Source organism: Palaemon carinicauda, chromosome 31 (assembly GCF_036898095.1).
Source record: "Palaemon carinicauda isolate YSFRI2023 chromosome 31, ASM3689809v2, whole genome shotgun sequence".
Classification (NCBI taxonomy): Eukaryota; Metazoa; Arthropoda; class Malacostraca; order Decapoda; family Palaemonidae; genus Palaemon; species Palaemon carinicauda.
In genome coordinates, this window is record NC_090755.1 from 26,596,086 (window position 1) to 26,608,867 (window position 12,782).

General features: G+C 36.0%; 2 protein-coding genes across 4 annotated transcripts in view; both read right to left on the reverse strand.

Moving 5' to 3' along the window:
* Positions 1 to 599: 599 nt before the first annotated feature.
* LOC137624904 (uncharacterized) lies at positions 600 to 7,192 on the reverse strand. 3 transcript variants are annotated; one of them, XM_068355840.1, is made up of 2 exons: positions 7,076 to 7,192; positions 600 to 3,551 (listed from the first exon to the last, which is right to left on the reverse strand). In XM_068355840.1, the coding sequence occupies exons 1-2, from the start codon at positions 7,076 to 7,078 to the stop codon at positions 2,337 to 2,339; spliced, it is 1,218 nt and encodes a 405-aa protein (XP_068211941.1). In that variant the 5' UTR covers positions 7,079 to 7,192; the 3' UTR covers positions 600 to 2,336. The 3 variants fall into 3 exon arrangements, with proteins under 3 accessions (XP_068211941.1, XP_068211942.1, XP_068211943.1); XM_068355841.1 differs by lacking the exon at positions 7,076 to 7,192 and adding an exon at positions 6,870 to 6,993; XM_068355842.1 differs by lacking the exon at positions 7,076 to 7,192 and adding an exon at positions 6,847 to 6,989.
* Positions 7,193 to 10,880: 3,688 nt separating this feature from the next.
* The window catches only part of LOC137624368 (gamma-interferon-inducible lysosomal thiol reductase-like), a 26,144-nt gene continuing 24,242 nt past the window's right edge, over positions 10,881 to 12,782 (reverse strand). The window contains exon 6 of the mRNA XM_068355074.1: positions 10,881 to 11,208. Within this exon, the coding sequence (XP_068211175.1) occupies positions 11,128 to 11,208 (81 nt within the window). The 3' untranslated portion in view covers positions 10,881 to 11,127. The remainder of the gene's footprint in view (positions 11,209 to 12,782) is intronic.

Genomic DNA, 12,782 nt, shown 5'->3' on the forward strand with positions numbered 1-12,782 from the left:
TTGAAATATTTTATTTTTATTGTTTATTACTTCTCATGTAGTTTGTTTATTTCCTAGTTTCCTTACCTCACTGGGACTTTTTTTCCCTGTTGGAGCTCTTTGGCTTATAGCATCTTTGTTTTCCAACTAGGTTTATAGCTTAGTTCGTAATAAGAAAAAAATAAAAAAGAATAATAATAATAATAATAATAATAATAATAATAATGATGATGATGATGATGATGATGATGATGATGATGATGATGATGATGATGATGATGATGATGATGATGATGATGATAATAATGATAATAAGCATTGTTTCTTGTGCTTAGGACACCTCGTAACTGAAAATTACAAAGGACATAGTACGGTAATAAAGATTTTTTTCTTATGAAAATAAAACAAAAAAACTTCCCTCATTCGTTAATTTACCTCTTTTAAAAAGAGGTTAGCTGTACTTGAGAAGTTTCTTTCATTTCAAATCCTCCACAGCCTTGAACTAAATAAAATACCTGATTCAGGTGAAAGTCATTCTAGACATTCCAGCGATTCGTCTAATAGATACTTGATATTAAGCCTTTCTTAATTGGAAAAATAGGAGTAATTTAAATGAGAAATACATGTATAAAGATATTTATTCAAATAACATCATAAAAATAACAAATAAAGGATTTTCCCTTACAATATAAGGGTGAAATAGTTTTTAAAAAACCGAAGCTATAACCATTCTCATAACGTACAAATAAAAATCTAAAATCCACTATAGTAAAAAAAGTTAATTTCATCTTTTGTTCCAATTTTATCTTGAAAAAATTAGAATACATTTCCTCTTGCCATTCACTTTTGTTGTCTTTCATCAATCCCTCTCACTCTTAAACTCACCATTCGCCATTTTCTCATGGTATCTCGATAAATTGAAACGTTCTTCAGGATATCTAACTGTTTCTATCATTTTCCGGACTGAGAAAGTCAGCCAGGCAAGCGCCGCCTCCCATGGGGCTCAGCCACACCAGGATCCCCACAAGGCTCTATTTGCTGTACTTGCAAATGCAAGGTTGCTCGTCAGGAATTTCGTCAGGATATAGGTTGAGCATCCTACATCTGTGTAGGCTATTTGAGACTGAATGCCACGAGAGACATTAGTCTAAGAATCCTGTTACAATAACAAGCCAGTTGTTGCTCATTAGTCCAAGGTTCCTCCATTGGTGTAATTCACACTGGATGCCACACAGGTCATTGTTCATTAGTCTGAGATTTCCTGTTGATAGGCATTCGAGATTGGATAACATGCCAGCCATTGCTCTTTTTTTTAAAGTGATGCCAAAATATATTTAAGACAAGGCAATATTCCATCTGTTGCTCATTGATCTGAGAATCCTTCCGATATGTATTTGAGATTGGATAACATGTCAGTCATTACTCATTAGTTTGAGAATCTTTATGCGATCTGTTCGAGACTGCATTAAACTCCAGTCATAGCGATGTATTTGAGAATAGACAACAAGCCAATCGTTACTTATTGATCATAGAATACTGTTGTGATGTATTTGAGATTGAATAACAAGCCAGTCGCTGCCCAATAGGCTGAGACTCTTGGTGAGATGTAGCCTGCTTGATACTGGTTTACACGTCAGTTATTGCTCAATGTTCTAAAAATTCTTTCTTGATGAATTTGAAATTGAACAAAACGCCAGTCATTGCTCATTAGTCCCGGAATCCCCTTGTCATGTATTTGAAATTTGGTGACAAGCCAGTCAATGCTCAATAATCTGAGAATACTGCCGTGATGTGGCCTACTTGAGATGGGAGAAAATACCAGTCTTTGCTCATCAGTATAAGAATCCTGTTGTGTTGTATTTGAGACTGGATAACTCGCCAATCACTCCATCATTCGGAGAATTTTACTGCGGTTTATTTGAAATTGGGTGACGCCAGTCGTTGCACATTAGTCCGTCAATCCTGTTGTGTTGTATTTGAGATGGGACAAGAAGACATTCCTTGCTCTGACAAAAAATTCTGCTGCAATCTACTAAAAACTTTAAGGCAAAAAGTCAGTCGTCACTCAGTATGAAAATCCTTCAGCAATGCATTTGAGATTGGATAACAAGCTAGCTGTTGCTCATTTGTCTGAGAATAGGGCGTTAGTTGACTAAAGATCAGAGGAAAACAATTTATTTTTATTTGCAGGCTAGACTGTTCATGTGATGACGGAGAAAATCTTTTAGTTCTTTGTTTGTTTAGGACATGAGACAATGTATATGTGACTGTAGAAGCTACCTGAAGGAGTTGGTAGCAGAGTGGGATAATGCTGGGATAATGAAGTCTACGTTCCTTGAGAAACTAACAGCAATCCCCTATTTACTATTAAAAGTAATTGTTAGAGAAAGTTGACGTGGTGTTGAGGAAACACGAGAAGGCTGCAGCTCCCCGTGTGATAGAGGATGCTGAAATGATGTAAACGAAGGTGGAAAAGCGCCGTGCTCCTTATGCACTGAAGGGCGTAAAGATGATGTAGGCATAACTGGTAAAGTTTGAAGATTTTCATTTGTTGACGGACGTAGAGATGAGGTATACAGGATTGGAGGATTTTTTAACACTTGCTCATTTGCTAGAGATTGTGACGATTCATACGAACCCAAAGGATAAGTGCATCCATTAATGCCACATGGAGAATATTTATCTACTACTAGAGGATAAGATTGTACTTTCTTGCCAACTGGAAAAAGCTGAGATGGCTTATAAGATGCTAGAGGATGAGTGTGAACTAGAGTGTCAACTGGGGAAGATAAATAAGAGTTACATGAAGCGGGAGGGTAAGGGTCTTTTTGTTCGTCAACTGTAGAACATCCAGGGAACTTGCAAGAGACAGGAGAAGTGTTTCCTTGTTTACAAACTTGATAATATGGATGAAATTTATGGGAGACTGCGGGATGAAAGTGTCCTTGCTTGCTAACTGGGAAACATTGGAGTACACTATTTGACTCTGGAAGATAGCTGTAACTATGTTTATCAATTGGAGAACATTCAGACGACGCGTATGATACTGGAGAAATGGACTCTTGCTCATTTAAAGGCAGTTGGGTTGATGTAAAAGAACTCAAAGAGACATTTCTATTCTCAGAAGTTGGAGAGCGCTGGACCTTTGTAAAAGAAACTGTTGAACAAGGGGTTTGCATTTCACAAGTTTTACTATGTTGCAATGACATAGGGTTCAAGTTCTGTGAGAAGGTACACTGTTCATATCTGTTAAAAGGATTGTTTTGTTTCCTAACACACGTATTTGCTTTGGTGTTGCCATTATTTTCTCTAGGGTCCCTTCCATTCACCGAATCAGTGTTAACTTCCCGAGAGCGCCCACGAGCACTTTCACAGGTGAAGTTTCCGAATTGTCTACTGTCAGTTGAAGTTTTGGTAAATTCCTTAGAATGACTCCGGATTGTAGAACCTTCTGTGGTAAGATATATAGACAAATTAATAGTCCTTGTATCGTCGTAGGTCACACCGTAAAACTTCATGATTCTTTCGATGTCCGGTTTACGAAGTCCGTCCAACCGAGTCGAATGGAAAGCCTGCAAAACAAATATTGTAACTTTTTAAAATTTTACTGACAAAAAAGTTAATCTTTAGAATTTGTGGGAGAGGGGGGAACAGTAAGGCAGATAGGATTTATCCAAGGGGAGCCCACAAACCCTTCCAACAAGTCATCAAATGCTAAAATTATCGTATGCTAGTCTTCGGTTCTAGTTTGCAATCAATCATTTCCTGTTTATCCACTTTGATTCAACCGCAAATCATGTCTACATAGCATACTCTTTTCTGAGCATAGTAATAATGTATAGTTTCCTGAATAAAATAAAAGGTTTGAATTATTTACCTAATGTCCTGGAAAATTGTATAAGAAAGTTTTAACGCAAAGTTATAACTTAATATAACTAAATTGTTGCATCAAATATAAAAAATGCTTGTAGGGAAATCCAAGTATCTAGACTAAATATTAATGTAGAAGCTTCTCATTTGGCTGGAGCAAGGAGACGGAGACTTAGCTATCTATGAAAGGGAATCTATGATTAAAGATTGATTTGCATGTTATGTCTTCTATTATTATTATTATTATTATTATTATTATTATTATTATTATTATTATTATTAGGTAAGCTACAAACCTAGTTGGAAAAGCGGGACGCTATAAGCCCAAGGGCTTCAACAGGAAAAAATAGCCCAGTGAGGAAAGGAAATAAGAAAATAAATAAACTACAAGAGAATTAATTTACAAGTTGAAATGAAATATTTTAAGAATAGTAACAATATTAAAACAGACCTTTCTTATATAAACTATAAAAAGAGACTTGTGTCAGCCTGTTCATCATTAAAACTTTTGCTGCAAGTTTGAACTTTTGAAGTTCCATCGATTCAACTACCTGATTGTGAAGATCATTCCACATATTGGTCACAGCTGGAATAAAACTTCCATGTTACTAGTCTCATAGTGGAGAAGGCATACCTAGCACTGTATTACGAACGGGATGGTACTGTCCGGGAAGTTCTAAATGCAAAGGATGGTTGGAATTGTAAATCTTATGCAACATGTGTGACGAACTGATTGAAAGACGGTACCAAAGATTAATACCAAGATCAGAATTAAAAAGATTGATAGACCGCAAGTTCCATTCCAACAAATTAAGATGAGATTCAGCAGCTTAACACCAGACAGGAGAACAATTCTCGAAGCAAGGTAGAATAAAAGAATTAAAAAACTAAAGAATAGATTGATCACCGAAAATCTTTAAAAGATTTCTCAATAAACCAATTTTTTTGCGCACTTGAAGAAGAGAGACCTAATGTATTTCACTAAAGCATATTTGCAGTCGAAAACATTAACAATGCTGAGATCCAGATGTTGAGGAGCCACTGTCCTCGACCTATTTACAATCATACTTGAGTCTTGTTACGATTCAGCTTCATGTCCCATAATTTCCCTCATGTGCTGATTTTAAATAGGTCCTTATTGAGGGATTCAGCAACCCCAGATCTAGGAGGTGGAATTCATACAAAGAGTAGCATCATCAGCTAATTCAACGAGCTTGTTTACTATGCTAAACCACATGTCATGTGTATACAGTATGAAAGTAATGGGCCAAGAACATGGTATAAAATTGCCACCATGTCGTTGTGAGAGTATTATGTGCCTAAATATAAAATGTACTTTTGGCGGCATCTTCAAAATTACATGTCATCTAGAATCACAATGTTGACACATTTTATGAAAGCCTAATAATGGATTATAATACTTTCACTTTTGAAGGATCTCCTTGTGGCAAGTAAAATGCTGGTTGTGTATAAGAGACTAAGGCAAATGGTAAAGGAAATTGTTTTCAAGGAGATGGCCATTATCCTGAGATCAGGACTTGACCTGAACAATATTGCGAGGTTTACGCATTTCAGATATACTGGACTTGACCTTACTTTTAGGGCTATTTTCCTGGTCCTAACACACAGAGTTCCAGATAAGGGCCAAATATAGACTATTCACTGGGCCAAATGTAGGCTATTTACCGAGCCAGATGTAGGCTATTCGCTTACCAGTTCAGCCGATAGGATAATTGCCAGTGGAAACTGTACTACCGAGTTCGTTAGACTTGATTTATTAAAAGACATGAGAAATACTAAATTCAATTACCACAATATTTCAGCAGCTGTGGAATGGTTTATTTCGCAAAATTTATTTAGAAAACACTATACCCAGTAAGTAGTAGGTTAAGCAATGCTCCAACCTCCTGTTTAAGATATAACCAGAGAATTATATACTATAGGGGCTTTAAAGGACTCTCCAGACAACTATATGTTGGATCCTTCTCTAGCTAGTTACGGTCTCTTCTTTGCAAACACAACACTGAATAGTTTGGAATATTTCTTTAGTATTGTAATCAATCTGACAACATTAGGTTTATTGTAGGTGCCTACTTTACTTTAAGGACTGCTTTTCAGGTCCTATGCTACATGGAAACCCTACACTCATAGGACCTTTAATATTTGATTTCATCGTATACCTTAAAAGACATTCAGCATTTCACACCACATATTGCTCGTTTATTGTTAAATCCACACTACAGAAGCACTTAGAAAACAAGAAAGCTTTCAGTTTCCTCTTGAAATCCTTAATATTTTCAGTCTTTCGGATGTCTTGGAGGCTATTGTATAGTCTTGTGGCAGCACACTTGAAAGCTCTATAACCTAATAGGCATAAGACGCGTAACCGTTCAGTAGCTATCTATCCACATGGTAATGGAAACTGACAGCTCCACTTTCACTTATTTCACATTCAGATATCTATTATGAAAAAGTAGTTAAGTTCGTGGGGCGTGTACCTCCAGAAGAAAGTGTGCTCATTATGAAGCACATTTCTTGTATTCAGTTGCTGAAACGGTTTCTATATTAGAGATTAATGCTATTAATTTCACAGATGTCAAGTATTGTCAAAATGTTCACGTTCCCAATATATAAAATTTAGAGTTTGCTGTTGAATGGCGACTGTTTTCCCTTACATTGTCTGTCTATCCGATTCCATTTTCTTTGACAATGCTCTCAAGTAGTTATATCCGATTGCATAAACCATTCCCTACCACAAATTAGGAAATATGATAGATTAATGATATAAGAGCTAGGCCTATAGGTCAAATAACAATTAACTTAAACGGGCAAATAGAAAAGGGAGAGAGAGGAGAGGAGCATAATCTAAATTCTAAACTCACTGAAATTTATACAATAATAATCACACATATGACCTCGGTGTGGGGAAAATGGTATCGATAACATGAAACCGTATTCCATGGGCTTAAACTGCTTAAATAACATTGAATGACTTACTTAACAGCAATTCATAACGTTACCATAAACACAGTGACAATGATGATACTCCTGTTTCGGTATATAACTAGACCATGGGTTTAGTGTCTAGGTAATTTTACAGTTTCGTCCCTACGACAAGTCTAATGTAATATCAGTTTTATGTCCTCTTGTCAAATAGGAATACCTTCAACCGATTGTGATAAATAAAAGCCTGGTGATAATAAGGTAAAATAACCCTAAATCTCACCATTTTAAATAAAGTTCAATCCTCGGAGGTTCGTCAACAGAAGAGTACACTGCAAGATGTTCGCTACGGATAGCGAGAAAGGTATCTGGATACTAAGAAAAACAGTTATTATTGTTTTAGATTGTTTCTTTGTTTTGCTTAAAATAGTCTTACCTAAGTTAAGTATGTCAAACAACCTTCTTTAATTGATTGGTAACGACTAAAACAACGAACCAGATTGTTTGCAGTAATACTGTAGGTTGGTATTAGAGGATCATTAGTTAACTCATGGAACCTTTTCTTGCCTTTTTAATGTAAATGCAACTATATTATTTACACATTTTCTTATAAAAAAAAACTTGAATATCAAAACTTGATCAAAGTACGAATTTCAAATATTCATTTGTTACATACATGCTGACATTTTTTGTAAAACCCTGGTGCTATGGCCGAAGTGGTCATAGACAAACTGGTGCTATGGCCGAAGTGGTCATAGACAAACTGGTGCTATGGCCGAAGTGGTCATAGACAAACTGGTGCTATGGCCGAAGTGGTCATAGACAAACTGGTGCTATGGCCGAAGTGGTCATAGACAAACTGGTGCTATGGCCGAAGTGGTCATAGACAAACTGGTGCTATGGCCGAAGTGGTCATAGACAAACTGGTGCTATGGCCGAAGTGGTCATAGACAAACTGGTGCTATGGCCGAAATATCCATGGACAAACTTTTTTTTTTCTTATCTTTTATTATAAAAATACAATTACATCTTAGCAATTTACATTATATACGTAATTATTCTTTACAAAATACTGATATGAACTACATTGTTTTACATAGCTATAAATTGGCTCAATACAAATTAAATCAATTAATAAATATATATGCAATAAATTATATTGTACAAACGTTCTTAACTTATAATCATATTAAATATTTAAGTAATTATCATAAATGTACTCTTTTGTAAATATCTTATTTAATTCTTTTTTAAAAGTATTCCTTATTAAATTTTTTGTTTTTAACATTTGGTACTATGACCGAAATGACCTCAGACAAACTGGTGCTATGGCCGAAATGTCTATAGATAAACCTTACTAAGGCCGAACTATTCATTGACAAACTGGTACAATGGCCGGAACGTTCATAGACAAACGTGTATTGGGCTGAAATTAATGTCCTTGAATGAACTGGTATAATAGTATGATCGACGAACTTACATCAAAACCAAAATGGCAGTGTTTGAGAATTTCTTGTTATGTCAATACGTTTTGCCGACCACATAAGAGAATGATTTTTGTACACGCTGAAAGTGCGAGAAATTTTCTATGGATAATTAATATGGCCAAATTGCTTTTGAATGAACTGAAACTTGAACGGAATAGAAGTCCGACCGTAAGGTAATAATTTTATTTTTTGCCTTGCTTTGAAAGATATATGAAACATTTTATATGTTAAATTCAAATTAAACGTTGCTTACTGAAAATCCGTTAGATGACACCTCTGAAATGCTGAGCATTTTGTAAACTAATAAGAAATACTTTTGGACTACTTTACTACGCGGAAGACTACTTTTCGCCGATGAATCCTGCGAAAAACAAGGCGCAGTGATACATGTTTCTGTGCCAGGCGGTGCCAAACCTACTGCTATACAGTTTTATTTCGCCAGTAACTGTGAGTATCTATTATTTAGATTCCAATATTATATTGATATAGTTATTAAGTATTTTGAAATATCATATTTGGTTAGTAAAACTATCGTAAGAGCTGATGTAAATAAATATCAAAGAATCATGTTAACACAGACTGGTCATAGATACCTATGAAGACTGGTAAGGAATGAACTTGTTGCAGGTCTTGTAGAAAATATCTTAGCTTAAAGCTACCTAAGTCATATTTTCAGTATTTGTAAACCTCCTACACTCTTTGACACCATATAAATACTCAACGAAAATGAATAGCCTATAAATGCAAAAGAAAATATTTATAGACCTACACACGTCTGAAAATTGCGTTTATATACTTTGACTGAAGTTTTCAACTACGATTTACGGGCTGCCTAAGGCAAGAGCCCGTGTCTTACACAATGGTAAGGCAATCTGACACGCACAACTACGATAGGCCTAGTTGTCTGGTGAGATAAATCTAACGGGCTAGATTATTAAATCTAGTAGGCTGTGATATTAAAATATTAATATCGAATAGGGTATTGTATATATCATAGGCTAGCTAGAGGGAAAATAATTGCCAATCAGATTAAATGAGTCTGAATATTAGCCTTTGTTACTATCGTATTTAAAAACAAAAATCAAAGTGTATTGTAACGTTGCAGAAGGCGTTCCACACAGGTCATCCACGTCATGTGATGATCTCAGGTTCTTAATTTTGTACGCTTTTATAGTTCAGTGCGGGCCTATCGGTTGTTGCGGCCTATTGGTAACGTCTCTGCTTGGTGACACCCAGACTGGAGTTCGAGTTCCGCTCAAACTCGTTAGTGCCTTTAGTGTCTGCAATTTCACCATCCTTTTGAGCTAAGGATGGAGGATTTGGAGGAGCCTATAGGTCTAGCTGCTGAGTCCTCAGCAGCCATTGCCTAGCCCTCCCTGATCCTAGCTTGGGTGGAGAGGGGCCTTGCACGCTGATCGTAGTCAGTCTCTAAGGCATTGTCCTGCTTGTTAGGGTGATGTCACTGTCTCTTGCCTCTGCCATTCATGATTGGCTTTTAAACCTTTATGGTTACTAAATATGTTAGATAGGTACTGTACTAAAAAATTAGCATCCTCCAGAAAGTTCGAAAGAACTCCTTTACTTCCACTCTCCTTTCTGTGTGCTTATTATATACCCGTTATCGTAGACCTGATGATTTGGAAGGTGATAAAGTGAAGATTCAAAAGATGATAGTTATAGTTATACAATTGTTTTAGTGGCCCTTGTTTCCAATTTTTCTCTTTGGTCTCTTCCTTTCGATCATGACTTCTACTATATTGATGTTTCCCTCCTAAACAAGTTCAAATATGTCATCAATCAAGATTCCTTGGGATAACAAAATCATACTTATAGCCCAGAAGATGTAGTTACCGAAATTGGTCTTTTGCTTCTTGGGCACAGATATAGAGCTCGTCTAATTTCAGCTTCAAAGGTCACTCCAACATTATCTAATTCCCCCCCCCCCCCCCCCGCCCCGAATTGAGCTCCTCTACTTTCTCACTCGACGTTCTTTCTCAATGCCAAAATAATAAAATAAATGTATACATGATTGAATTTTCAACCTATTCTCTGTTCTAAGAGCAGCCATCTTCATTTCACTTTGGAGAGTAATCATGTTTGAATTCAGAATATAAATAGAAAAGAAACGATTGTATTGATATCAAAATTAAGCCAGCCTCTGACTTTGTCTTTGTGCTCTCTTCTATTCCCACTTATCAAATTACCCATTACAAGTGGTGGCTTCAGAGAAGTACAACAAAAGTCGCTATAGTTTCAGTACTTATATAAGAGATATCATTGACCACGTTCGATTGATTGATTGATTTGAAGCTTTCTGGCATGCTGACATCATTGACGCCGAGACTGCGTTCGACCTGGTCCCCAAATGCAGTGGGTACCACCATCAACAAAAGTCAAGAAAAAGGGGCATACCGTTGGTTGCCTTAATCCTTGTGGATATGTTGGATTGTTGGGGGATAAAAACCGCTAATCCGCCCTCTGTAACAATAAGCATTTGTCTTTATGACCGAAAACTTTCTCGTCATAAATTATTTCCGAACGAGTCATTACAGAATGACTTACCCTTTACTATGAAATAAAATCAATTCATGAATATATGAATATCTTTCTGCTGAAGCCGATTTATTTTAGGTTCTACAATGAAGAAACAATTACAAAAACACCTTCAAACAAATGTTTCTTATTTCCATATTTTCATATTACAGCATCATCTTTAGAGTTAAAACATTGAATTGTGATTAGCAGTTTGATTATTATGCAACAAATGAAATAAAAATGTCACCATCATTCAGAGTAGTTCCGTATATATCTTGGAATACAAAATAAAATCAATGTTGTCTCCATCTAATTACAAGCTGGTGGTTTCGGGCCCGGTGTACGCGTTGCAGACGTGTCTCTTCAGGTCCACGTAAGCAATGTAATCCGTCACCTGTGGAAGGGGAGACTTTATGAAACACTGGTATTATGAGAGACTGGTATTCAATAATATCCTGTTATAGGATATATCACTGAATTGTTTTCTACATGAAAGTCATTAGGATTCAAGCTTTTTCTGCCTAAGAGCTCATAAAATTGAATTATGTTCTTACCTAAAACCTAGTAAGATTGAATATCTTCTTACAGAGAGCATATTATTATTATTATTATTATTATTATTATTATTATTATTATTATTATTATTATTATTATTATTAGTTAAGCTATAACCCTTATCGGATAAGTAGGATACTATAAGCCCAAGGGCTTCAACAGGGAAATTAGCCCAGTGTAGAAAGGGAATAAGGAAACATATAGAATAGTGTACCTGAGTGCACCCTCAAGCAAGAGAACTCTAACCCAAGACAGTGGAAGGCCATGGTACAGAGGCTATGGCACCACCCAAGACTAGAGAACAATAGTTTGATTTTGGAGTGTTCTAGAAAGCTGTTTACCATAGGAAAAGATCCTTTTCTACCCTTACCAAGTGGAAAGTAGCCACTGAACAATTACAGTGCAGTGGATAACCCCTTGAGCGAAGAAGGTTTCGTTTATTTTAGTGTTGTCGGGTGTATGAGGACAGAGGAGAATGTGTAAAAAATAGGCCAGATTATTCGGTGTACAGTGCCCTTGGTCGCTTTCTACAACACACAGGACGTACGGTGGTAGCATTCTTACACCCCTACCACGGGGTACCTATTGAATTTCAAAAAAATAGATTTTTGGTGGTCACCATATTGACTCTAGGAATAATATCTGGTGTTCCTCAGGGTAGTGTTCCAGGCACTTTACTCTTCATACTATATTAACATGATAATTATATAGTTTGGCCTGGAAAACCAGCTTACTGCATGAGCAGATGGTGCGACTCATTTTGCATCAACTTTATCTCCTAAAAGTAGATTTGTGATTGCTAATTCCCTTTAAAGAGATCTAGCTAAAATTAAGGCATATTGCAAATAAAGGCGGATGAGAATTAACCCTGACAAAACTTAAGTATTATTAAGTGGTTCAAAGATAGCGGCTCCACAACATCCAGATATTTCCAGTGACAATGTCTTTTCAACTATATACAACTCCTCTAAAATTCTAGGTGTCAAGATGTGATTTTTTATTGTAAATTTACTTTTCAGAAGCATATCCTGTCTTTTCTTCTTTGATTGCACAAAAAAAAAAAAAAAAAAAAAAAAAAACAGCGCATCGAGTAAATCTTAAAATTCATATCTATCCTGTGGAAAATGTTTAATTCATACATTCTACCATGTTTTGGGTATTGTTCTCCTGTCAAAATTTGTTGGAAAAAAAATTTGCGGTGAGTCCTGATCTGAATATCAATCTATGCGACTGTCATTCAGTTAGCTCTTTATGCATGTTGCATAAGACGATATAATTCTGACTAGCCTTTGCATTCAGATCTTTTCAGAGCGTACCATCTTGTACAACAGTACTAGGTATGCAGTTAGTTTTAACGGTCGTGCCTTCTCCATAATAAGATTCTATACTGCACAATGTTCTAGAAGTTTTATT